Source organism: Mustela lutreola, chromosome 11, assembly GCF_030435805.1.
Source record: "Mustela lutreola isolate mMusLut2 chromosome 11, mMusLut2.pri, whole genome shotgun sequence".
NCBI lineage: Eukaryota > Metazoa > Chordata > Mammalia > Carnivora > Mustelidae > Mustela > Mustela lutreola.
The window spans coordinates 59,222,514-59,250,446 of NC_081300.1; the positions used below are offsets into that span (position 1 = coordinate 59,222,514).

The 27,933-nt window shown below is 40.6% G+C and overlaps 1 protein-coding gene across 5 annotated transcripts in view; it reads right to left on the reverse strand.

The window, feature by feature from the left end:
- Positions 1-27,933, reverse strand: part of PIEZO2 (piezo type mechanosensitive ion channel component 2) — a 450,629-nt gene that overhangs the window by 32,878 nt on the left and 389,818 nt on the right. For 4 of the 5 annotated variants that reach the window (XR_009345787.1, XM_059139043.1, XM_059139042.1 and 1 more), the window contains 7 exons: positions 26,349-26,455; positions 20,824-20,938; positions 15,529-15,588; positions 12,025-12,191; positions 10,866-11,032; positions 1,012-1,425; positions 438-696 (listed from right to left, as the gene is read on the reverse strand). Coding sequence is in view for 4 of the 5 variants with exons in the window: in XM_059139043.1 (XP_058995026.1) it covers positions 438-696; positions 1,012-1,425; positions 10,866-11,032; positions 12,025-12,191; positions 15,529-15,588; positions 20,824-20,938; positions 26,349-26,455 (1,289 nt within the window). In the remaining variant the exon portion in view is untranslated. Of the gene's footprint in view, positions 1-437; positions 697-1,011; positions 1,426-4,075; positions 4,244-10,865; positions 11,033-12,024; positions 12,192-15,528; positions 15,589-20,823; positions 20,939-26,348; positions 26,456-27,933 lie in introns of all 5 variants that reach the window. The other variant, XM_059139044.1, reaches the window with a different exon arrangement.

A 27,933-nucleotide genomic window follows, 5' to 3' on the forward strand; every position in this document is an offset into this window, starting at 1 on the left:
GTACCAAACTATATTCACAATGATTACTGTATTGTATAATTCAGTGTCCATTCACTGGACATCCACCAGCACCAGGCACCACACTTAATTCTGCATAACACATGATCTCTGTGGCTAATATCACAGGATGCATGAGCAGATTTCAAAAGCCTACCCCACCGTTTGCCAGCTGGGTAACTCTGGTGAATTATATAGTCACACTAAAGCTGTTTCCTTCTCTGTTAAGTGGAATGACAGTAGCACTTATCTTGTGTGAGGTGTATAATGTGAAAAGATACACAATTGCTAGCATTAAACCGCTGTGAGTAATAATTGAGTGCCTATCTAAGAGCATCCATCTAGCTGAAAGTCCTATTTAAACTGTCCTGGAGACAGGGCAGAGCAGTCTAGAGTGAGTGCCAAAAGTGATTTCCAGGAAGGTTTTACCCCAAGCTTACCTCTGTGTAGACAATGGCCATCATCCAGAATCGTCTACTGGGTCTGGGAACAGACAGCATGGCCCAGAGGAAGATCAGAATGGGGAGCACAAGGGTGATCATGGAGGCAGAGACCATGTGGTTGAGTATGATCACAAAGTAGCACACCATTTCTGAGCGTGCCACTAGAGTGTTGTACATGGCGTAAAACAACAGCAAGAAGCGGGGCTGGCCAACATAGAACTTCTCAGACTCTTCAAGCTCATCATCATGGAACATCCTGTTAAAATGAACAACATCATACGACATGGGTCTTCATGTCTCCAAATTACTGATTTCCACCTTGTATGATCCCTTCCCAACGACACGCCTTCCTACATTCCCCAGATTTCCAGTGGAGTCAACCTAATAGCCTATTATAGAAAGAAATGTGTGCACAAGTGTCTACTCTGGGCAGCCTTTGCTAGTTCTATCGTTCTATGATGGAAGCGCCCAACCCCGGGTCTCTATGCTTGATCCTCTAGGTGGACGGTTTTCCGTGAGAGTTTCTCTGTCTCCAAGCACAGCAGACAGGGAAGCCCTCGCAGGCTCTTACTTGTTCAGCAGCAGCTCGCTGGCCGTCAGCTCATGAGTCAGGGGTGGTAAGATGCTGGACTCCAGCCTGTCCGAGCGGCTGTCGTCGGGGCTCACGGCCATGTGGCTCTGGCCTGCAGAGTCATCCCGCGAGCCGAAGGACAGGCGCTCGAAGCTGACCGCCTTGCTGTAGGACGGCGGGGCCTCCACATCCCCGTCTTCGGTGGAGTACTGCGGCAGCTCGGCATCCGGGGTGAGGCCGACTTCTGAGGCCTCCGACACCTCAGAGGCCTCCTCCGGCCCCATGTCTGCTGTGGCCTCCCCGCTCTGGTCAGCGTCTCCGGCTGCCGCCTCGTCATCCTGCTCGGCCTCCACCTCTGCGATGGTCTCTGTGGTCCCCTGGCGCGAGTACAACATGGTGCACTGCGTGGGCTCGCTGTCCAGAGAGAAGGACGGCACACACCCGGTCTTAGTATCCTCCGGACTCTCAAGACACCTTCTCAGCACTCCCCGATAAAAACATTAAGAGAAAATTAAATACCCCATCTCCCCACCCCACCCTAAGGCTGCATTTCACCTGCTTTATTCCTTCAGGATATCCCAGTCTGGTCCGCAGAGCCTACAGACCGCAGGCTCTTAAATGCAAAAGCCGACAGGGATCACACATCATCGTTGAAAACCTGAGCGAGTCCCATGACATGACTCCTCAGTTGCTAAACCCACCTATGCACAGAGGTTGTCTGAATTGGGTCAGGACTCACAGCCAGGGGTTCTGGTGTTTATTTCCAAATCAAGACAGAGTTAGCATAAGCCCACCTAGCATTCTATTAAAGGAGGTGCCCATGGAAACAGGAAGCCTTGCCAGCCTGGGTCTGTGGGTGTTGGTGGGAAGGTACTCTACTCTCAGTTCCACACAACAGGTCCACCCCTACCCATAAGGGGGAGGATAGGAACCATAAAACATCGGCTAAATTAAACAACAGCATTCTTTATAGAAAAAAGTGGCGATCTTGTTGAACATCTGTTCCTTCTCTCTATTTTCCCATCCTTTGCCTTCTTCTTACTGGTGCTTATCACATTTGACTGAAGCTTCACCTTTTCTCCAGCTCCCAGCCATCCTTGCCTGGCACATGCAAACACCCCTATTTTCTTCTCCCCAGTGCTGTGGACCCTTAGCCCTTCTCCCTTTTGTACTGTTGGCTTCAACCCTGGGTGTACTCCTGCTCTCGCCACTTCCCCCCCACCCCCACCAAAGACTTCAATTTATTTTCTTCTACCTGTTCCCCCGGGGGGGATTCATTCTCTCTAAGCTTCCCTACATAGCTTCATCTTCTGTTTCTGGCGACCTGTCCATCTCTCTTGCACCTCTCCTTCTTTAGTCCTTGGTCTCCTCACTTTCTCTGTCAAGTCCCTGCTGGAGACTTTGGAAATGAAAGTACAGCAGCCACACCAGGGAAATTCATGGCATGCCTGTTTTTATTGTCCATCCCAGCCCACCAAAGGGGAGAAGTGTAAAGATGTTCTGGAGTTGTGGAATCTGGCGGATGTAGAGCCATAGTGTATTAGACTACGAAATTGTACTGTTATTTGAACGACATATCGTGAGCATCTAGGGTCCACAAACACTGAGATTCTCAAATATACAGATTGCACTCATTTTTCTTATCATAGACACCAGTGTAGACATGTCAATAAGTGAGTGGATGGAGGTATGAATGGACAGATGGATGGATGGATGACTAGACCTTGGCAGAGCCCTTTGTGACATCCCAAGACTGAAGGACATTTGTGTGAGCCCTTGGTGCCCACTCATGTGTTTAATGTTCCCAGGACCTTGGCCTTCAGTATGGATGCCACATAGAAAGCTCTTAGAATGTCAAGACAAACTGGATTTTTTATTTTTTTTTTTTTTTGGACTTACCTCCATTAAACAGCCTCGTAGGAAGGTCATGAAATTGATCACCCTAGACAGTTTTCAGAGCAATAGAGCCAACCCCACATCAAGTCTAACTTCCAATTGGACTTTAACCAATTACAAACATGGTTTTTATGGTTTTGGATCAGGTCTGGCCCGGAAGGGATTCAGCAAGTCCTGGGACCTTCAAGGCTCAACCAAGTGGAGTAGAATAGCATGGGCCTGCCAGGGGACACCTTAAACGGCCAAGGCATACCCATCAATGCCAGGCTCCAGCATACTGCAGCACTGTATTAAGATATACAGGTGCCAACAAAAATAAGTTAACACCCCTCTGATTTACCACTATGTACAGTCAAAATTGGAATCTGTCTTGGACTGGGTTATTTTGGTGTCAGGATGAACATAATATAGCTGATGTTTCTGCGCCTCCGTGGGCCATTCTAAAAGGCAATTCCAGAAAGAACTTTTGGACCGTATATACATAATTTCATTTCTGATGTTTCTGCGCCTCCGTGGGCCATTCTAAAAGGCAATTCCAGAAAGAACTTTTGGACCGTATATACATAATTTCATTTCTGAATTATTATGCTTTTATGGTAGGATCTAATGAGACAACTCAAGCCCAAAGCAATACAAGTTACTGTCTACAAAGTTGATCTATTCTACTGCATCATAGTATTCTTGTCTAAAACCAATGGCAAAATATATTCTAACTTTTACAGAATTATTATTACCAATGAAAATGGACTACTGATGGCATATTTTTTTTTCTATTGCAGGTATCTTTCCTGACACATTTCCCCCCATGAGGACTACCTACATGAGCTCTCAATCAAGGAGGAAGCATGCTTATTTATTTAAAAATTAAAAGTGCAAAATACTTACAAAATGGAGGACAATGTTTATAGTAAGGATTTTTAAGAAACTCCTAACAGACAAAAACTGAAGAGCGGTTAGTTTCAGAGAATGCCGTCCTGGGACTGAGCAGTTATGTCCCAGAATGAGGGGCAGTGATGCTTTGGTGAGTCATGCAAATTCTTAGCATAAAAGTTAAAAACAAAACCAAAAAACAAATAAACAAACACACATCACAAGAACTTATATTTGCAATGACACGAAAGGGAACAAGTGAGAAAATTCTGGAACAAAGCATGCACGAGTTAAGCACCTTGATGCTAAACTGCCACTGTCAGCTGATGAGGAGGACATATCCATGCTGAACATTTTACGAAGCCTAGGTCGAGCACGCTCACTTGTTTTAGGAACAGTTTCTGGTCCATCTAAATCATCAAGGGTAGACTGCCTTGAGAACAGCATGGTTGCTTCGGTGTAGCAGCTAGCAGCGCAAACAGTCACAGAGACACAGGGTTAAAACACCAGTGGTACATCAGTTTACACACGGATCAGTCGACCAGTACACTGCCATGCAGCAGACCACACGTGACACCAACAGTGCTGACGCCGAGCACCACAGCGGGGCTCACGGAAGGGAGGTCAAGAGGGTCCCGTTTGGCGGGAGAATAAGATACAGCAGTTCTCAATTGGTCAAAATGTATGGGCGGGGTGATAAGTCATGAATGGTTCCCCTCTCTGGGTGGGGCGGGGAGCGGGAATAATGACAAGTCCCAACATGCCTTGCGCAGAGCAGAATTCACCCTTTATAACTTTGTAACTAAGCTTTTTGCTGTTTTCATTAAAGAAGATATGTTTTATTTGGAGCTCCCCATCCTGAATTCCTTGAAAGCATTTTGTAACCCAATTGCTGAAGCAGAAATATCTGCCCGTGTAAAATGGATACAGAACACTTCCATGTTTTGAAAAATAAGTCTCCAACAATGAGAGAGGGAAGCTCAGAAATAATCACACGGAACTGAATTGTCCACCCCGTTTTCTGAGTGGTATTCAGTTAAGCCAAACTAGATGCCTTGCGTGGAGAAAGAGATGCTGGTTTGATACGCAACCGGATATAAACCAACATCTGAGAAAAAAAAGAAAGAAAGAAAGAAAGAAAGAAAATGGTACAAAGAAAATAACGGAGGAAGTCTAGCGATGGCAGGGTCATTTTGTCTGTTAACTTCTCATTTTGCCTAATGATTTTTTTTTTTTCTTCTGGATCATGTTTTAGGTCTTGGCAGATGTCACTAGGGCGAGAACCCACTGGCTAAAATCCTCATGATGCCCCCACAGAGCAACAGTCGGGGAGGGAATGGTGGCAGATTCAGGCCTGAGGACTGCGTGAGCTACGAGAGGAGAAGAAGCAGACAGAATTACCATGTAGGCATCATCTCAGTGCTGACGTAGAGTTTAATCCAAAGGGGGGCACGCACCTCAAAGGCCTCTGAAGAAGGCTACTGGAATAAGAATCTCCCAGCCTGAGCACCAGTGGCTGACCCAGGGGAATGGGTCTTTGTGGTCCAGGATGGCTGATTTTTCTGGCTGAACATCGTCGTCGTGGGGGCAGACTAGGCCTGCACACACCCAGGTGTGCCCAGCCAGTGACTGGGAGGCAGAACGGAAACCATGCAGGAAGTCACAACCTCCAAGCCTAGCAGGTGAACAACCAAATGGTCTCTAATGAAGACATAGAGACTGAGTTTTAAGAAAGGCCCTAACTCCTTTAGGATGTCAAATCCTTGGCAGAATGAGGCGATGAGGAAAAGGCAAAGCGGAAACTCAATGGCCAAGCACAGGGAGCCCTGGGCTTGGGTCCCTCCCTATGCTAATGTTAACTGGCCATTGGCATTTAGATAAACTGTCCTCTCTAAGATCTCATTTTTTTTTTTTCTGGATCAGAAAAGGTTTTAATATAATGAAAATAACTGCAGATATAATTATTTATTTGATGAAGTAGTTTCAGTAGAAATTGTTGACCTCACGTTTATAGACCTATTAATATTTAACTTGTTCTCTCATTTGTAAGACAGGGGATCTGGACCTTGGAACTTCTGTATTTAATTTCCTGTTTTTAGAGCTACACTCCTATGGCCTTTTAGGGGTTTGCAGGCAAAAAGATACTGTGTACCTTTCCCTGTGGCCCTGCTCAGATTTTTTGCATGGGAACCACTGTTGTAATCCTCAAGTGTGACTCATCTTGCTAATGCCTGCGTCCACTGTCACAGCAGCTGACCCTCACACCCCACACCGTCCCACTCAGTTGGGTTATATGGAATGTGACCAGTTTGTGGCCCAATCCCGGGCAGTTTTAAAAGAAAAAGGGAAGAGGAGTTTTCTGATAACAGGCCCAGGTGACATGCCTGAAGGGACAGTTGTGGTCTCCTCACTGATCAGCCTGCCCTTCGAACCACCCCAGGGCACACCGCAGCCTCTTAGGTGACTTGTTTCAAGGGATAAACACTCCCTCTATTTCTAGGAATGCTCCTTAAAGTGTCATCTAATGTTTCTTGCACAATTTAAAATAATTTATTTTCAGGGAAAGTAGAGGATATCTGATTTCATAAAACAACCATTAAGACAAGTGCCATTTTACAGCCAGATTTAAAGGAAAGAGGGCTTTTTGCAATAAGTCAAAGGGAATATAAAGGCATTTGTTAGACTCTCACCCCATCTGCAGTATGCCCAAAGGTGAAGATGGGTGACAGGGATGCCAGGCGGGGTCACCACACAGGGGACGGGGCCACACCGAGCATGCGCAGCCGCACCCAGGGTATTAGAGGGGAATGGTACTAGACCCTCGCTGATGACATAGGTGTCTCCACTGGGAATCCCTTCTTGGGAAGACTCCTGCCTTTCTAGAAATCAGGTGGCTTCCAGTAGACTTTCATGTAAACAGATACTGTCTACTGATTTGATAGCTTCCTAAAGCAAAAAACTAGAAGTGGAGCTCAGCCATTAAGAAAAGGGCAAGTGTGGGGCGCCTGCGTGGCTCAGTGGGTTAAAGCCTCTGTCTTCCACTCAGGTCATGATCCCAGAGTCCTGGGACTGAACCCCGCATCGGGCTCTGTCCTCCGCGGGAAGCCTGCTTCCTCCTCTCTCTCTGCCTGCCTCTCTGCCTACTTGTGATCTCTGTCAAATAAATAAATAAATAAATAAATAAAATCTTTTTTTTTTTTTTAAGGGCAAGTGTGTTAACTCATGTATTAACAACAAAACAAACCCTCTTGTGTTTTCCCTTTCCTTAGGTTGAAATAAAAAGTAAAAGATACATTAGGAACTAATTTTAAAGGTACTGGTTTTGTACTAGTAAATTCATTGATCGGTCACTTCTAAATTTGGGAGATAATTCTAATAGTCTTTGTTCAAAAACAATCAGTAGGTTTAAATAACTCCTACCTCATGGTTTTTGATCGTGGGTACAGTTTTATAATTGTAATCTTGGGTCTGCTTTAAAGGCAGTTACCTGATTTTATTTGATCAGTCTTCTTCCTTTTTTTATCCTTCTTAGCTTATGTATGACTTATAACATTAAGCTAATTTCTTAGTGGGGCATATTGTCAGTTGTTATGCAGTTAAAAGTTACTAATACAGGAGTCAATTATGTTTATATTATGGACAACTTCTTTTCTTTTTTTTTTAAGTTTTTTTTTTTTTTTAATGTGTTTATTTGACAGAGAGAGTCACAGCAAGAGAGGGAACACAAGCAGGGGTAGTTGGAGAGGGAGAAGCAGGCTTCCCAAGGAGCAGGGAGCCCAATGACAGGATTGATCCCAGGACTCTGGGATCATGACCTGAGCCAAAGGCAGACCTTAATGACTGAGCCACCCAGGGGCCCCTGGACAACTTATTTTCAATTCACTGTCTAATATTCTCTTTGATTTGATTCCAAGTTTGGTTCTTGAGCAGCTCTTCTTAAGCCTGGTCAGGAGGCCTGTGACACCCTTGAAAATTTATGGGGAAAACTGGTATTTATTTGCACTTTCCCCCCTTTGGGAGATAGTATATCTCAGCATTTTTCTCATCTTACTATTCTCCACAATTTTTTTTTTTTTTTTTTTCCAAAACCAGTTGTTTGGTCATGAATAGGTTATAAAGTGGGTGGATCTGGAAACTCTATGATCCCTCCTGTGGACCCTCATTCACCCCTGTAACTAGGAAACAGCATCTGTCAGCATCTTGAATATTGACTACATTCAGACAATTTTTTTTTTCATTCAGACAAATCTTGTCTTCCCCTGCCTCTGCCAACACAATTGCACATTTTTGCAAACATGCTCATGCAGTCTTTATTTATTTTTAAGGGAAAAGCTCCCATGAAGTATCTTGGTAGAATGTGGATAAAAATGGATTTTCAGTTTTTGCATAAAAATGAATCAAAAAGAAAATAATTCTGTTTAAATTACTGATCTATATAGAGAAAATTGTTGCAACAAGAACAATTTTAAGAAAGTTGGCAGCTTCCAAATGGGATAGTTATTTATGGTTTGCAAAAAATAAAAATAAAACATAAACCATAATGATTTTTTGTCTCAATGTAGTCTGCCCAAGGAGAATGAAACTCCTCTTTCAAAAACGCAGATTGTGGGGTATTTTCAGGAAGGCACACAAGGGGGCGATGTCTGTCAAGCAAGGGACATGACGCGAAATTTTCACTTTGTAACTTTGCTATTACTAATGGTTGTTTAAATTGCCAATTAAGAAATGTTAGGGGGGTGCCTGGGTGGCTCAATGGGTTAAAGCCTCTGCCTTCGGCTCAGGTCATGATCCCAGGATGGAGCCCTGCGTTGGGCTATCTGCTCAGCAGGGAGCCTGCTTCTGCCTGTCTCTCTGCCTGCCTCTCTGCCTACTTGTGATCTCTGTCAAACAAATAAATAAAATCTTAAAAAAAAAAAAAAAAAGAAATATGGGTATGTTTGGGTGGAGAGATAATGAGAAACTTTTATTAGCATGCCCACTGTTGTAACAATCACTTATTTTATTCTAGAAATTTAAAGCATCTTGAATAGGATCTCAGTTAGCAAATAAATGTTTTGACCTTGAAAGTCTTGAGAGTTTCTGGCCTCAGTGTCTCTTCTCACAGAAATCTACAATAGCTGAAACATTTCTGTTTCTTTGGAACTGACAAATGAGCAAAGATTATTCCCAAATTATGGGAATAATGCCTTTTATTATCCCTCAAAGGACTTTAAAAGAATCACTACCTATTTTCGGGGAGGGGCAGAGGGTAGGAAAGGATATATCCAAGCAGAATTTCATCTGTACAAAAATCACATTTAAATCAATATATGAACACATATTTTTTTCATCAATAAAAATGAGGTTTGGGGCATACATTCTATTTTAAACCTCAATTTTTTGCTCAATGCAGTGAATATCTTTCTATATCAATAAATACAGATTTGCATCAATAGGTAAATTATTGGGGAGCAAGACAACAGGCACAAGTGGAGCAGCTCAAATATAGCAGTTCAGCAGCAGTGAAACATAGCTCTTCAAGGTAAACCTTTTTTTTTCACCCACCTCTCCCCATTCAGATTGCAATTTCCACTTGTGGTTATCTATTTGGGATTTGGTATCAATAAAATAATCTCAGCTCCCTCCCCTCTCTTGTCCTGTATTATATTCGTTATTTGTGGAGGTCAGATAGTCCTCCAGGGCTCTGAGGCCCTGCACAGTGTCCGACGTGGGACTGGAGACCATAGTGCCGATCACCTAGGACCTTCTACGACAGCAGGCTTGCAGGGTGTGTCTGCTACCCTTCCCCGGGCAGGAGTCCCAATTCGGGGTTCCATGGATAATCCTACCAGTGGGTCTTTCTTCCCGGACTTGAACTACTTAGAGATGATATACCTATATGTGTCTTATCTCAAAATCGAGTTCAGGGTCTGGCTTGGAATCGGTGCTTTTAAACCTGTTTGATGAAAGCAACGAATGCCCTTGGTGATAATGCTCCTGACCTATGAAGCTGTACACAACGTGTGATTCATGTAGTCTAGCTAATCATCCTAGGCCTGCTGGCCTCTTCCAAAGACAGGACTTCTGCTTCAACTCAGAAGCTAGCTCTGTGCAATCCCCAGCAGCTATCTAGAATGCTGAGGCTGAAAACAGGGGAGGCTCTACCGGGACAGGTGGTAAGAAAGACAGGTCAGTTCTTCAAAGTTGGCCTGGAGTACAAAGGAGGCCACTAGAGGCAGCACACCATGGTGGGTAAGATCCTGGGTTCTGAGCTGAACCATGGGGTTTGGGATGCTGACTCCCTTTTATGGTACCTCCTAGTTGTGTGGCTCCGGGTACGTTACGTAACCTCTCTGTAACCGAACTTCATGTTCTGTAAAATGGGGATGATAACATGAATCTTACAGGGTCTTGGAAGGATGCAGTGAGGTAATCCATACATAGTGGGTGGTGCTGGCCCGTGGCTAGTGCGGGGTCCCTGTAGTGAGACAGTGCAGGTGATCACAGAAGCCAGGGAGGATGGAAGAGGACAAAATCGCCTCTTAAATGTTTATTATGGATCACTAACAATTCTGAAAGGAGAAAGATCAATGATAGCAACAGATGGAAGAAGATTCCAGTACAGAAAATACTCTGTGGGGCAGCATTTTTTTCAGAGGAATGAAAGATGGTGGCCCTTGACACAAATAGTCATTCTGTGATCAGGAAGTCTCGTTCTTACTTGCCTCTGGCTTAGAAGTCTCTGCCCTGTGCCCATGAGTCGTACTGGTATTTTTAATATGGTCTACTTTTCTTTCTTTTTTTTTTTTTTTTAAAGCTCAGCATGGGGCTCAAACTCACAGTGGTGAGATCAAGAGTCAGACGCTTAACCGACTGAGCCACCCAGGCGCCCCTCTCATAGCCTATTACTGATACCTGATTTTTTTTCTGGCTCAGTCGAGGGGAGGACAGTGTTCCTTTCGCTTTGTTGCACCCAGGGAGGTGAACGGGGTGGGGATCCATGAACATGTTTGATTAACTTTCACCTCACACATCCATTTCTCATCTTGCTGAAGCCTGGCTCTTTCACCTTGGTCAAAAGCAAACCCACTGTTTAGAACATGAAGTACCTGGAGATGCTGTCATGGGAATCTAAGCTATCCATCCTGTGGGCTGTCTGTGCAGCAGATGCGGCGCCAGCACGGTCGTCTATGGTGTCCAGTCCAGACTCTCTGGAAAGGTTCATGATGTGGTTCTGGTAGTACATGTGGATGCTCTCCCGCGTGGGGACGTTGCCCTGCGGAGGGGAGACATCGCCACAGTTCTTACTTGTCTGGGCAGCCCCCTGGCGCTTCTCAATACCAAGAACTCTTGGTCGACATGCCCACCTCGTGCAAAGATGAAAATAAAGCTAGTCAAGGAGGCATTGATGTTAACTCATTGCATTAGTGGCCCCCGATATCACTGCGGAAGGCTCACAAGAAATCCCTTCTTGGTTATGGGTGAAGACAGTCAAAAGACACAACTTCCAGCTATAAAATACATAAGTCCCAGGGATGTCAAGGACAGCACAGTGACTGTACCATATACTTGGAAGTTTCTAAGAGGCTGGAACTTAATAGTTCCCATCACAAGAAAAAATAATTGAAACAATGTGTGGTCATGGATGTTAAATAGACTAACTGTGATCATTTTGGAATATATGCAAATATCAAATCGTTGTATTGTACACCTGAAACTAGTATGTTACATTGTCAATTACATCTCAATAAAAATAAGATAAAAACTAGTAAAAATCAAATCCTTTCTTGTATGTAGGTAGTTTGGCTAAGTGATGATAACTTTTTCAGAAACAAACTAGTAATTTTAAATACTATCTATAAACCGTATGTGCCTATATTTTGCTGTTCTGCATATATCTTGATTTTTTCCCCCTGAGAAGTTTCAGATCAAACTTCCCAGACTAAACAACATAATCCTTCCCGAGACAGCGGAGTCGGTGCACCTGCAAACTGGTGAGGGGAAGGAACAGAGTGAATAAACTGGCCATTGTCCCAGAACTGTGTGTGCACGTGTGTGTGTACATGTGTGTGCATACAGTGTCTGATTATTTTAATTCTGAGCAATGGAACAGATTTAAATATACAGAAAAACAGAGGGGTTATATAAAGACTGTCCAGAAGACAGACTATAGATTTTGTGTTATCCTTTTTGGAGTTCTGGACATTGACTTTTAAAAATCTTTGTAATGAGGGAAGACGCAAAAAAAATTGTACCCATTAGTGTTACCTTTTTAATTTCTCTGGTCAGCATACATCTTTCAATTCTCAGAACTGTAGATATATCAATATGTTCCCTTGAAATGGAGTTAAGCCAAGTTGTGAAACTATCCACTGTTGCCAGAAAGAGAACCCAGGTGAATTTCAAAATGTTAAATATCCTCTTGATGATATTATCTAGGAAGAAGAAAAGCAACAAGGTTTCAAAGGTGCAAAATGCCCAAATCAGCCGTTTTGCTGTTGTGTAACACAGCGATCTCTTACCAAGGACAGACCTGGTTTCAGACCTGCATACCTAATATGAAGTGATGCCTGTGACGCTCAGCGTGATGGGGATGGGGGGGTGTGTGGAGGAGGACAGGCAGTATAGGAAGCTATGGGTGGGTCTTTCTACACATGCACTGGCAGCATCAAAACCAAACTGGGATAGAATTTTTATCCCGTGCTCAAAATATCAGTCAGGATAGGTCCATATTCAGACCACAGGTTTGATAAAGAGTAAGGTTGCATTCAAAGTTATTTCTGTTGTTGACACAGGGATAGAAGCTATCCAGGAAACTGGATCCTTTAATGTTTTTTTTTTTTCTAGAAATTTCTTCTTTTCTTAAGGAATGACTATTTTTGGAAACAATTCTATTGATTCAGTGAGACTTTTGATGCTTGGCAGCTGCTGTTCAGTTCAATCACCCGCCACCTATTCTGTCAAGAGCTGAGTAGGGTTACCAGAAGTATACTGATACTACGAATTAGCTTCAACATTCCTATTTCATTCTACTGAGCAGGGCCCACACAGAATTCTGCACATGAGATCGATCCTGTCCAAACCAACAGATGCTGTGAGATTCCTGATGTTCTCGGGTTGTCTTCCCTCTCTGCAGCTGTGATGTGGGGAGCCGGGCCAAGCTGCCTAGCATGATAAGCTCAGCTCAGATTGTCACCTGTCTGTGACACCCTCTGGGTGCAGGCACATGTGCCTGTCTTGTGCCCTCAGGGAATCCCACACGGGCTCTCTGATCATTGTTAAGGTTGGAGGAGGTTCCCTGGCTATGACCTAACTTATTTTAGGTCAGAATCAACATCAAATAGGGAAGATGGTGTCTTAACTATCTGTCTGACACCTCCATTCCCAGAAGCCAATGGTTTCTCAGATGGTATCCAAGGAACCATTCAAGCCACCAAATTTTGATCCATGTGAATTTTTTAGTTTGGCATTTAAAACATTTTGTCTTATTAGCGATTTCATACATTGACTACAGTAAAATGACTCCTTAGTGAACACCATAATGAATTAAAAACTGCCTTCATGTTTATCAACAAAACCCTTAAACACCACCAGCAGCACCACTAAGAAAAACAACTGGTATCCCTCACCCTTTCCTCCAACCAAAAGATGCCAGGCTGACTCTGAATTTAATTTTGGAGTAGGGGGAAAAAGAAGTTATTTGTGAATCGGGTTGCCTTGGAGGAAGGCATAATTTCTCTCGGGGAAAGGTTTGTTCTTTTCAAAAGGAGAAACATCGAAGGGAGCTTTAATCTATGGACAGTGTGGCCTCAGGACAGAGTCCAGGTGGGCAAGGTAGAGACAAAGAAGAGTTGAACAGTTCTACCTACTGAAGGAACAGGAATCTTGGAGCTGCCAGCTGGTACCTGGGGAAGAAAGCGGGAATGATCTAATGAGCCGGGCCCCAGAGGCACTAGCTGGGGAGAAACCCGCTGAGGCAGGAATAGTGATCACTGATTTTCCCTCCAACGTTGTTGCCTGTCTCTGCCATCGCTGCCCACCCCCCACCCCGCTATCCCCCAAAGCCTCTGTAAAATGCCGTCACACCTAACAGTTTTCCATGAGGTGTACTTTAGGAAGTAAGGCAATGAGGTATCTTCTGCCGAGCAAAGCTCAGGAAGGGACCACCTGCTACATGAAGCCGAATGGAAAGAGGTTCTGCAGATTCCACAGAAGAGCCATTCTGAGCCGGAGGTGGCCAGGGGCCCTCTATGGGTCTTGCCCCTCCCCCAACCCATTTTGAGTTTAATCTGAGCCAGGTGTGAATTTCCCACAATGCTTTCTATGGAATCTCCAGCTGTGTTGTGTAGACGTAAAAAGAAAGTCTGAGCCCTGGAGGCTGAAGGACTTGGGGGTGTGTGTGGTCATATCTATTAATAAACTTTAGCAGCATCTCCCATTTTGGACAATTTATTTATTTACTTTGTCATATTCACAATGATCGCCTGCGGTGGTGATGAGACGTGATTATGTCACAGTTTTGCTGAGCATGGTCCTGATGGTAAGACTAAACTTGCGGTGATGGAGACACGGAAAACGCATACTTTCTTAACTCACATGATCACAAACTAACAAGAGATGTGGCTGTTTTAATTTTTATTTATTTCTTAGCCAGAGAGGCAGTAAGGCCCACAGTGGGGAAGGGCACATACTTGGGTTCAAATCCCAATTCTACCCCTTAGTGGTTATGTAGACTTGGAAAATTTACCTCATCTTTCTCTGCTTCAGTTTCTTATCTGTTAAATGAGGGAGAGGGTTTTTGAGGGGAACAGTGAGATGCCTAAAGCTCTTGGGAAAGTGCCTGGTAGAGATGTGTGATCTAAAATGTTAGCTACTATTGTTGTAGGTAGCTTCGCAGCAAGAATAGAACATCTGGCTCCACATATGCGAGAATCCAGTATTCTGGAAGTGGGGGTTCAGGTTTAAGAACAGAGCCAAAGACGGTTAGACAGCCTTGGGGAAGTCTCATTTTGGGCCAGCAGATGGCATCCTTGGAAGTATCTGTGTCCATAGCAAGAGTATCTGAAAATCTTGGCCTGTTATAAATAACGCACACAGGAGTTCTAACCCTATGACATTGAGGTAATGGCATGTTTATGGAATTACAGAAACATTTAAGTTCATTTCATTTGAAAGCTCCCCCCCCTTTTTTCTCCTTCATGGAAAAATCTTCCTCCCAGTCACATCTATGTGAAGCCCAAATGACACCATGACTGAGGTAGGGGTTAGAAGACAGGGATTCAGTCCTTACTCTAGTAACTACATAGTCCTGAGCCAGCTCACTGGGGATAGATGCTCCCTTTGTCAATTGAGGACTTTGACCAACGTTTTTAGAGAAACTCTCATTTCCCCCACTGTACTTACCTCTCATTTAAATCCTTCTATGTCTTTTAAAATTAATTGACAATAGTTTTTGTGCTTTTCTTTGGGTGGCTTCCATGGGAAATTTATAATTTACTCCCCTAAATCCCCTTTCACAAATATTTGGGGAAGATAATTGACAAACGGACTTTAATCCAACATTTAATCCAACAGTATAAGTGTCAGATCTACTTTAAGGAGTCCACTTCGAAATGTCACTAGAGATGAGATTTCAAGGGACACTTGATTATTTAGTCAAAGTCCAGAAACAGTATTTGATGAATTCTTTTTAGGCAGCCTTCCATGACATATCTTCTGGGAAAGCAACATTTTCAAATTTCCCCCAGCTCACATTTGTCTTTGTTTGGTTACCTGGTCCATCAGATTTCTTTTTGATTGGTTCCTGCTCTCGGTCTTCCCACTCCACAGGACCTGCCAAGTGTGTTCAATAAACATGAGTTAGGTCTTTTTTTGGTAGATTAAACGTCAACACTACTCTTCTGGGCTAAAAGGAATTCTGTAATTAAATCTAGAATATTCTGCCTAATATAAGAGTTCTCAGGGAAAAGTTGTAAGAACTTATAGCTCTCAGATTCTGCTTACTCCAGAGAAGAATCACTTTTAGCTGGGAATGAGTGAACTATGGTGTACTGGCTAAACCGTGCCAGCTTCCTATTGTTAAATGGCCTCTGAGATCAGAACAGTTTTTCTATTTTTGATAGTTGAAAAAAAATCTTAAAAAAACAGCAATATTCTGGCATGTGAAAATTATAAGAAATTCAGATTTTAAGGAACAGAACTACACCCATTTGTTTACATATTGTCTGTGGCTACTTTCCCACCCCCATCCTGGCAGAGACTTGTGGCCTGCAAAACTCAAACATTGACTATCTGGCCCTTTACAGAAAGAGTATGTTGACTCCTGATACATACCATGACATTTTAATTTTGAATACTTAGAGGTAATGTTACATATTTTAGTGTGTCACTCCATAGAATGGTATTATGGGACCCCATTTTATTTTTTAGCCTCTTATTTCAGGCTAAAGATGTCAGATCTAGCAAATGGAAAAATGGGACACCCAGTTAAATTCGAATTTACAAAAAACAATATTTTTTTTTTCTTAGTTTAAGTCCCATGCAATATGTCCACATTATACTTGGGCTAAAAAATTATTTGTTGTTTTTCTAAAAACTCCAGCTATCACTGGGCCCTGTGTATTTATCTGGTAGTACTAAGACCATTCATGAACTGACTTCAATGAACCATCCCAAACTTACTTTCCACCATTCTGTTTTCCATCGCATCTTGTCTTTACCAACTAAGATGACCTGTTCTTTAATTTTCATACACAACCTTTCTTTCTTCTGCCAGAATGTCAGGCTCTACTAAAATACTTTTTCATGAAGTACTTTATTCCTTTATACTCTTGGCTATAAGTCCTCCTTTCTCCCTCTGGTCCCACACTATTTTATCTATGCTTATTTTTTAAATGGAACTCTGCAGTTACTTCATTTCCTCATCTGTAATGTAGGAAGAATAAAATGTCCTGGACTGTTATAAGGATCAAATGAGTTACAGCCTACAAAGTACTTCGAGCAGCACCTGGCATTGCAGAAGGCTGGAATCCACTTGCTTCATCTGTCTGGAAGTAATCTGAAAGGGACGAGCCCTTCTACCAAAGAAGAAGTGGCTAAATAAATATTAAAGGAATGAATAAACATCTATTTTCATCCCAATACCTTTTAATTATTGCTGTCTTTGATCTGAGGTAAACATCGGCACATGGAATCATCTTCATGAAACAGAGTAATGAGAGATTTGCAAGATGACTAAAAACACATTTTTAGAGCTCAGCAGATAATTTTGTGAGAACGCATGGTGGAGGATAGCAAATACAAGTTGGCTGGGGGGGCGTAGAAAAGGGGATAGTGAGGGAGAATTTGCAACACTAAATATTAAAACTAACTCGATACCCACTGGACTTAAAAATAGATGACACTGGCCCAGAGCTAGACAGTAGGATAATGGATCAGAGTCCAGAGCCCAGAAACAGACCAAAGAATAAATGGGAGCTGAATATCGACAAAAGTAGCATTTAAATTCACTAGAAAAAAGGAGAATAATTTAATAAACAGGGATAACATAACAGCCTATCTGTGTAAAAGTAAACAAAGTAGGTCTCTAGTTCACAGAACAATAAAAATGCAAAATGTAAATAAAATTGGGAGGAAATAAGGGAAAATAATATCTGGGGGGAAGACTTTCTTAAGCAATATGGAAACCCTGAAATTGCAAAAAGAAATTGAGACCTCTCTGATATCAGAAAAAATTAAAAATTGTTTAGATAACATATACCAAAAACTAAATAAAAAGATAAGCACTGGGGGCACCTGGGTGGCTCAGTTGTTTGAGCAACCGCCTTTGGCTCAGGTCATGGTCCCGGAGTCCTGGGATTGAGTCCCGCATCGGGCTCCCAGCTCCATGGGGAGTCTGCTTCTCCCTCTGACCTTCTCACCTCTCATGCTCTCTCTCAGTGTCTCTCAAATAAATAAATAAAAATATTAAAAAAAAAAAAAGATAAGCACTGGATGTGTAAAAAATATTTGTAACACATAAGCAAAGGTTAATATCCTAATATATAGATGTTTCCTAAATCCATAAGGACAAACAACCCAATAGAATGATATTATGGAAAATGATAAAAATGTTTAAATCTCAGATTTGGAAGTATAAACCTGAAAATAGGAAATAAAAAATGCTCAGTTTCATTAGTTAGGAAATTCAAATGAAAATAAAAGCCATTTGTTACTCCAATGAAAGACAAATGATAAAAACAAAAAATAACATTCTGTAGGATAAGACTACAGGGAAATGGACGCTCTTGTACCTTACATGTAGGACTGTATATTTCTAAAACCTCTTGGGAAAATATATATTAAAGTAAAAAATGTCACATCCCTTTAGTCAGAAGTCCCACTTTTGATCTATTCTGTGGAAAGTCTGTGCTCTTCCTGGCTTTTTGCTATGCATTTAAATACACACACATATATGTATGTATGACTATGTGCATTTTTGTGCGAGGCTATCTATGATAGCATTATTCATTATGGCAAAATTTTGGAAGCAAATATAATGTCCATTAGTGATGGGATAGTTGAATAAATTATGCATATCCATACTGTAGACAATTCTGCAGCCATTAAAAAAGGATGATATAGTTTTATAAATACTTAATTGGAGAAATGTTCATTTCCCACTGCTAATGAACATACCAGAGGGATCTGTAGAGCATGAACTCATTTTCGAAAATAAACAAAGTAATTGGTGCCTGCACACACCTACATCACAGACCAGTAAGAAGTGGACATGAGTACCACACACAGTGAGGACTTAGCCCTTGCGGGGATGGGTTTCCACTGCAGATTATCAAATCTACCTCTCAACTCTTTGACTTGAGTCAAAGACTCTTGACTCATTGGCTGTGTCTTCATTTTGTCTTTTGAACAAATAAAGTAAAATAAAATTAAAGCTACCAGGAGACAGCAGGGAGCAGAATGGTCAAAGAGGAGAAAGGGTTCGTAGTTAGAATTCCATGAGTAAGTATGCTTCTTTTCTGTGACTTTTGAAGACATTTTAATTTCACAAAAATCTGGGTCTATTTCCTTTGTAAAAGAATCAAAATATAACACATAAGCGTAAAGTTCCCTAAAATCATACCACTTAATCTCAGTCTGTTCACAGAAGAGACTCCACTCCTACTTCCCCCAGAAGTAACCACTGTTGTTAATTGCTAAGTATTCCTCCCAATCTTTCTCTTGCATTTATACATATTATATGCGTCCATTAAAAATGCAAAACACTGTCTTGAGGAACTTTGTTGGCTTCCTTTGTTTCCCAAATGGTTTTATAATGTGCATGCCATTTGCAACATAATACTTTTTATTTAATAATATGTCAAGTTTAAAGTACTGTTGATGTTTGAACAACACAGTTCTGAACCCTGCAGGTTCACTTATATGAGGGTTATTTTCTTTATAAATACAGTGCAGTTCTGCAAATATATTTTGTCTTCCTTATGATTTTCTTGATAGCACTTTCTTTTCTCTAGCTTATTGTTCAAATATAGTATATAATGAATATAACATACAAAATATGTATCATTTGACTATGTTATCAGTAAGGCTTCTGGTCAATAGTAGCCTATTAGTAGTTAAGTTTTTGGGGAGTCAAAAGGTATACAAGAGTTTTGATTGTGTGCAGGTCAGTGCCCAAATCCCCACATTGTTCTAGGATCAACTGTAATCCATCTAATTTTTTTAACTACTGAATAGAATTCTAAGTTTTTGTTATTAAATAATACTTGATAAATATTTGTAGATACAGGTCTTGTGCAATATGCAAATATTGTTTCAAATTAAGCCACGCCTCTAGAAGTGGGACTGATCATTTAACATTTGAATATTTAACTGTACATTTAACATTTAAAAAAATTATTATTATTTTAGATTTTTAAAGATTTTTATTTGTCAGAGAGAGAGAATGAGAGAGCACAAGCAGGGGGAGCAGCTGGCAGAGAGAGAGGGAGAAGCAGACTCTCTACTGAGCAGGGAGCCCAACATGGGGCTTGAACCCAGGACCCTGGGATCAGGACTTGAGCAGAAGGGAGACGCTTAACTGACTGAGCCATCCAGGCGCCCCCAACATTTTTATAGATATCTAAACATTCTCTCCAAAGTGGATACACTACTCCACTACACCAATTATCGTGTTGTATGAATTGTAACTCATACAAACACTTATTTTCCTACTAGCCCCAAAAAGTGATATTAACAAATGTTCGGTTTTTTCCAATCTGATAGGTAAAACACACAAACAAACAAGGAAAACAGGATGTCAAACTGTTGGTTGTGTTTCTTACATTAGTAGTGAAGCTGGGCTCCTTTTGTCTACTTCTGTTTCCTGATCTGTGAATTATTTTTCAAATCTATTCATCTATTGAATTGAGCTTTTCTTTTACCGCTCTTTAGGAGTTCTTAGTATATCCAGAATACTAATCTTTAGTCTGATATATATATTTATATATATATAAATATATATAATGAAAATATTCTTTTCTGGGTGTCCCACTTTCACTTTCACTTTGCTTTTGGTGTATAGTTGTAGCTTGGAATTTTTCCTATCTTCGGAAAAGTGTTCCTGTTGTATGTTTTCACATGTAATGTTGGAGATGGCATAGGTAGTTATGTTCCTTTTTTGGCTCCTGATACTGATAGTGTGTTTTTCCTTTTCTTCTTAATACAATTTCCAAAAGTTTATCCATCTTACTAGTTTTTTCTAAGAACTGCTTTTCACTTAATGATAAATCTTGTCCTGTTATTTCTTTTCTGTGACTCAACATCTGCTTAAAAAATTAATTTTTTCCTTCTACTTTCTTTGGATTTATTTTACTCTTCTCCCTCTTCTCATTTTATAAAATGTATATTCACTTAAATTCATGTTTTTACTTATTCCAAAGGTCTGACATGAGCAATGATGGGCAAGCAGAACTGTATGCACTCCTTAGAATATGAGAATGATGTTCCTCCAAAGCTTCTGTCCTGCTGTAGCCCAAGGCCACAGAAACAGAGAGTGCTGGCTGGACCCTGCATTCACACAACACTTACCCTCCCCAGATCCTTTTCTCCTTCTTTTCTGTTCTTCTCTTGCAGACCTTTTTTTCTCTTTGCGTCTCTGTCGGAGTGCGGTTTTAGGGTCAGTGATCCAGGCTTGATAAACAAACTGAAGGGGGAAAGTTCGATTATTTTCTGGCTTTTTCATAATTTGAATGAAAAGAAAAGGGACCAACACCAAGCTTCCAGACTCTGATCATATATATATATCTATATGTAGATATAGATATATATACACACACATATATTTCTTGGTCATACATATATATATGTTCTTTGGTCATATATATATAATATATATATATATATTCCTGGCTTTGGTCATATATATATATATATATATATATATATATATATATATACATTTCTTTTTCTCCCAGTGCAAAATAAATCTGCTCCCATTTCCTTCAGTATCCTGAGTTGACCTGTGTTCTTTCTATTATCATGAAATGAAATATGAAAACAGACATTGGAGGAAGATATTTCTTCCAGTTTCACAATCCTGAGATACTTTGGGTGACCACCATTCCTCCCAAGTCCCCATGTACCACCACCACTTGGGAGAGTTACTGAGTCTTTGTATTACACATGACAGGAATAAGCTGGGCACCTTGCTAAGTGTCATTGGAGTAGTTTTCTCCCCTTGCAAATAAACTTTAAATCAAAAACAAAACATCGTTTGCTCATTTACTTTGGGAAAATAGCTTTGCACATTTGATACTCTCCCTTGTGGAAAACAGCTATGACCAACAACTTAGGAAAGGGTTTTGTGGATCGATTAGTATTTGGAGAGGAAAAAATAATGTGATAGCAAGGTTAAAGAGTTATTCTAGAATGTTATGGAAAGAAAACTGTGGTGCTTTTGGTTGCCTTTTGTCATTTTTATTCAAGACCTGAAAATGGTTACATTAATATAACAAACCCAATAACCACCATAGAGCAACTTTGAACAGCCCTCCCACCAACAGTCTCCCAAGTCATGCAGATGGAACCGAAAGAAAGCCCTGATACACAAAGTCAGCCATATGTAATCATGAAGCCAAGCAGACATGCTCCTCATGCACCCAAACACACCTGGGTCTCAGGGAAGCTGGGTTTTCTATTACAATGATAAAGTTAAAGGAATGTTTTGTGGGGTCACTTTGTAAACCCAGAAACTTCACTGTATTTTATATTATTTTCAGATTTCTGAAAACACAATGTAAGCAAACCACTAGCATGGTGATGTCAGTAAAAATAAAAGGGGATCCAACTTTTCAATGTACAGAAATGTAAAGGTCATAGTGACTAAAGAAGAATATTCTTTTTTCTCACTGTAGAAATCTGAATCTATGGGCAATTAACATGAATGGAACATCTGTATTATTTCTGAAAAATAAGCCTGGAAGGCAAAAAATAATCCTATTTTATGCCAGAATGTTTTTTGAGAAAAGAGAAAATGAACTGACTCTGGAAGAAGGACCAAATGAAGGAATTTATGGTAGATGTGTACTAAGCATGCTAACCAGGAACTCCATCAAGAATATCTTTGCCAAGTGTGTAAATTACCTTGCTCATTAAACCTGCCACCTACTAAAAAAAAAAAAAAAAAAAACTTTGAGGCTTAGTACATTAATAAGCAAACTGCTTCAGAAAAATATTGATTCTTTTACAAAAATCTGAACTGCTAAACACAATAAATTTTCAGGTTTAAAAACAACATCTGATGACAAGTCATTTAAAGAAAGAGTTATGAAAATATTGCTTTTAGATAATGCCATAATCTCCAAAATGGAAAATTAAAAAGTAACTCAGGATCTGTGAATGTATTAGGTGTGTAAGTTGGAGGAGTGCTTTTGTTCTGGAGAAAAATGGAGAGGGAGAGAGAGAAGGGGCATTTAGGACAGAACTGTAGAACTCTTGAAGAAGGTTGAGTGCCATTATTAAAAGGAAATTCCTGGTTCTACCTATGATCCCTTAATGATTAAGCCCATCAGTGCTTTCTCACCGAGATGAGAATTTACATAATTCAAACAAGGGGAAATGAGAGAGGGAGGAAATCTTATGAGGAGTCCCTATTTGTAGGTAAACTATCTTACTGTTCATGTTTGGGATTACAAACTCTATCGAGTGCCAGGAATATTTGACAGAAGCTCAGTCTGACTGTTTCAGGAAATGATGGTAACAAAGTAGGAGGAAAGATCCCACTTCTGAGTCAAGAAATAGAAGTTTCTTTAACTGGAACTTCTCAGTTCTCACATTGTAACTATAACCACCATCCAAGTTCATGGGTGTACACACCACTAATCATGTGAAAGAAAATACATGAAAATGTCCATAAATTAACTTTGGTTTCTTCAAATTGCCACTATTAGTCTATATTCTTAAGATAAGATAACTAATGTTAAATTTTATTTATTTATTTATTTATTAACTTCATCTTAAGTTTTATCTTAAGTCTGGTCATGTGATTTTATCTTCAGTTTTATCATATATTTTAGGGGGAAATGAGGTTCGCTTTACTGAAAATGTACTATGCAAAAAGCATTTAATTTTTTAAAAAGGATAGAACTACATAGAAATGGATGGAGATTTTTCACTGAAATTGATAAATTTTAATAAACTGTCCTTTAATTCATGTGTGACCCAGAATTTTATGTTGTATGTAAAGTTTTCTTGTTTGTTTGTTTTTAAATTATATATATATGTATATACCAAAGAAGTATATACACATATGTGTATATATCTGTATATATACACATATGTGTATATATTCTTGTATATATGTATATATATGTGTATATATTCTTTCCTTTTTTTTTTTTTTTTTTTTTTTTTAGAAAGGGAGTTGGTAGGGGGCAGAGGAGTAGAGGGAAAGGGGCAGAGAGAATCTTAAGCAAGCTCCATGTCCAGTGCGGAGTCCGATTTGGGGCTTGATCTCACAACCCTGAGATCATGACCTGAGCCTGAGCCAAAGTCAAGAGTCAGAAGCTTAACTGATGCATGCAGGTGCTCCTTTGTTTTTATTTTTAAAGTAAGATAGAGGATAATTGTGTTATAATCGTTCATGTAAATTCTTAAATATGAATGGAAAGACTTGCATGGTAGTCATAAAAGCGAAAAGAAAAGAATCCCAAGGCAGTGAACACATTGAATATTAAACTAACAATCAGAATCCCAGCATTTTAAAAATGGGAGGAACCTGGAGGTTTAGAATCCCTGGCCCCACCCAAGATGGACCAGCAGCTACCTTTCCTCTGGGCGCTCAAGAGAAACACACATTATACGTGCCGTAGGTGGGACCTGTTTTCTTTACATCACCTGCATTTAAATAAAATCCCAGGTGAAATGGGAAAAGTGCTGGTCTCCTTCACTGTACAAACAACTGCTTAACATGTGAGCATAAAGACCTAAGAGTTTAAATTCCTGCCCCAGATTACGTCCACAGAACCAGCTTTCTATAAAGTGCGTGAATAGGAGTTCACTATTTATGATTTTCAGTAAGGAGTGACTAGAGCATGGGTAGCTGGATAATTTCTGCTGTGCGTTGGCTAAACTGACCAACAGCATTCTCACATTTTATTCTGCACTCTCTGGGGTGACGTGGGAGTGAAAAGCCACACAGACCTGACATGATAGCCCAGCCTTGGAAGGGGTTGAACTGAAATCAGAAGAGTAAATGGAAGACAATACCCAATTTAGGCAAGATGGAGCCTTGAAAAGGAAGCCAACAAGGAGATGGAGCAAAACGAGTCTTTTATTAGGCTCGTTCATAGTTTTACCAGCTTTCTGAGAATAATAATCACACATTTTACACATCACGACCGATGCATGCAACCAGATGTGACCTTTTTAAAAATGAGATGTGACTTAGGCAAAACTACAAGAAGGACAGAGTAGACGTGTATCTGCATTTTCTCGCTCTATGTTTCGACAGGCTCTGGTATCAGCTGAAGAATGAGAATCAAATAACAGGAAATGTGGCTTCTCGAAACTCTACTTGGAAAGGTCTACAATTGTAAGTTCTCATACTTCCTCCATTGTAGGATCTATAGAACAGGGAAAATGCAGATGTAGGGCAACAGGGAATCTGCTTGTCTAAAGTTCTATGGAGCGGAGGGTCACACACCACACATCAGTGAAACGTCAAATACCTTTGCAGCTCTGATTAAATACTGAAGAATAGTTTTGGGAAGTTTAATGACAGACTTTGGCAAGGCTAAAATGGCCGACGCAAACTTCCCAATAGCTCTCTACAAAGAAGGACAAAGCAAGAGTGGTTAGTAGAAAAACACCAATGACTAAAAACTTAATACATGATGTCAGTGTGAGTTCGTCTCTACAATTACATCAACTAGGTTAAAACGTGCCCATCCCTGAAGCTAGAATCAAATGTGCTCTGCTCAGAGGTTAGGAATAAGGAAAAGAGTTGTTGCATGTAATCCGTAAACATGGCAAGCATGACCATGTTCTCTCCTTTGCTGAATGAGGAGTGATGGTTATAAGAAAAATCATTAGAGTAAAAATAAATGAGTCATTAGTATTTGACAAGCCAGCCGCACACATGCACACAGACGCCATCTTTAAGACAAAAATTCGGGTAGCGATGGGGCCAGTGAGAAAGCATCAGAGCAGGGTGTCTCCACAAATAATTTAGTTCCTTAATTTCATTGGGAATACAGTAACGGATGTAACCCTCCAGTTTGAGAAGACCTGGGCAGCAAAGGAGCCATGACCTTTTCATGGACACATTATGAGGCTTGATGGATATCACCCTCTATGTCTTGCGGTATAATAACTAAGAAATAACAGTCCTAACACATGACTCCTTTATAAAAGAAATATATATCAAACTTTCACCCTGCATGTAGTTCTACTGACCAGTCCTCATCTTTAACAAACATGGATTAGACATTCCCTGGATATACAATACTGGCTGTTAAGCTATGTAACTAAGAATGATCTGGCAGTTTCTGAAAAAGAAAGGCAATTAAGCTGAAAAAAAAAAAATCAGAACTGTGCTAGCTATTTCCAGGTTTTCAATCAATTCTCAAACCTTTGGCAACACAAATGAAAAGGATTCTCAAGATTTGAAGTACCATTTAAGTGACCATTTGTTTCCAAAGAAAGCAAGAGCTTCATTTTTATGATCAGCTAGTTCACATATCAAAATATAAGTCCATTCAAGTGGTTCAAAGTGATACCAGACAAGTCTTCTTCACCTCGTACTTGTAACAGAAAAATAAAGTTCACCCAGGGAAGCTTTATTTTTTTTTTTAATAGCATCAGAAGATTTTTTTGATGCAAGTGAATGAAGACCTGGTGGGAACAGTGTTCTTTGCAGTAATTATACTGATGCTGACAGCAAGCAGCGTTAGAGTTTAATGAGGAATAAACAATTTCAGGTGGAAATCAAAAACATCTGGAAGCTGTGACACACATGAACACAGTGGCAGAAGTCTAGGCCTGCAATCAAGATCTGTCAGAAAGAATAGCTCTTCAACTAGCAGAGGAGCTGGTTTTCCCAACCCCATAATTACCTGGAAAGCTGACCTCCTCGGAGGTTCTTCATCTTCCTTTTTTAATTCTTCCTCTTCCTCCTCTTCACTATCCGTTTCAAACAAGTAATAATCTCCACTCCTGACCACTAAGCAAAACAAAATATTTATTTATTTCTTGGAAGAGATATGAGGTCATTAAGGGCTTATTCATGAAATGCCCCCCCCCCCCCCAAATACATAAACTGTCCACAAAAGACCATAGCAAGAGATGTTGGTAAAAAGGAAAAGACAAGAGATGAAGAGAACTCATTCTGGGCTAATACTACTTGGTGTTGGTGTGGTTGGGTCTACAGAGCGTGAGGCCTTGTCTACACTGTGTAAGAAAACCGGCCACTACTGGGTTCATCTGACAGTTTCTTCCTTCTTCAGTGTCAATTTTACACAAATGCTTCAGATCAACTCTGCAGCAACCTGTTTTGTTACCAAAATGGCCAAAATAATGGCTAGAAAACTGTAAAAAGAGTTTCACAGTTCAGACGATTTGGCAATTTGGGTCCTTTAGACGAGGCCAAAGTGAAGTGGAAGATTTGGTGTTGTCTGAAGGGGTTGAGTGTGGTAGAAATGCCAGTCAGGATGGTTCAGGACCAAGAATCAGCATCACCAACTTCCACTTCACTTTCTACTGTGCAGACCTGGCTCCTCCACACGTGACACAGGAACATTACGCATATGCCAAGACATTTGAAAGAGTTAAAAAAACAAAAGAACAAACAAACAACCACCAACAACAAACACATTGCCATGAGGAGGAAATGGGCAGGTAACATGAAAAAAAGAAAACAACCGCAAAAACACCACTACCACACTCTGGCTATTTCTACACATAGCATGGGACAGACTAAGGCAGGGCAGACAGGGTCCGTACGGTTTAGCACTGTTGGGCTTCTGGTCAACCAGAAGGTCTGTTACCTATTGAAGTGTGAGGAGAACTGTACTGACCATAAGACTCAAAGCACAAACAGTACGGATTGCCCTTGTCTTGCCTGATATTTTCCCTGCAAGAACATATTGCTGTGTTAAAACTTAGGAGCAGAGAAAGTGGAAATGTCCAGAGACTTAAAGAAATTTGAGAATCCAATCTTTTATTAGTTTGAGCATTATTTTAAGTTGTTCAGGGAAAAGAGACCCAGCATATACATTTCTGATGCTACAAGAACTGTACCATCATTGCAGGAAAAAATATGAATTATTTTCAAGTTATATTCAAGTTTTCGAATGCTGAGGTATCTTTTGGATGACATCACATGATGTCTTTCTTTTTATTTTGGATTCATATGTTGTAAGGTAATGGAAAACCTTGGCTTGTTTAAAATTAGTTGCTTGAATATCACTAAACATGGTCAAAAGGTAAATAATTTTGCCCATGATTTCAGACGTATCTGAAGCCTCCATCCGTGAAGATGCAGAGTGAATGAATTGGGCCTTATATCCTTGAACAGAAGCACTGTAATTTGTTACTTGTATTTTGAAGAAAGAACCAGACCCAGAATACTGGGTCCAGGCCCGAGGGAATAAATGCAGTACAACATAAGGTAAGAATAAGCAAGAACAAACCAAAGTTATA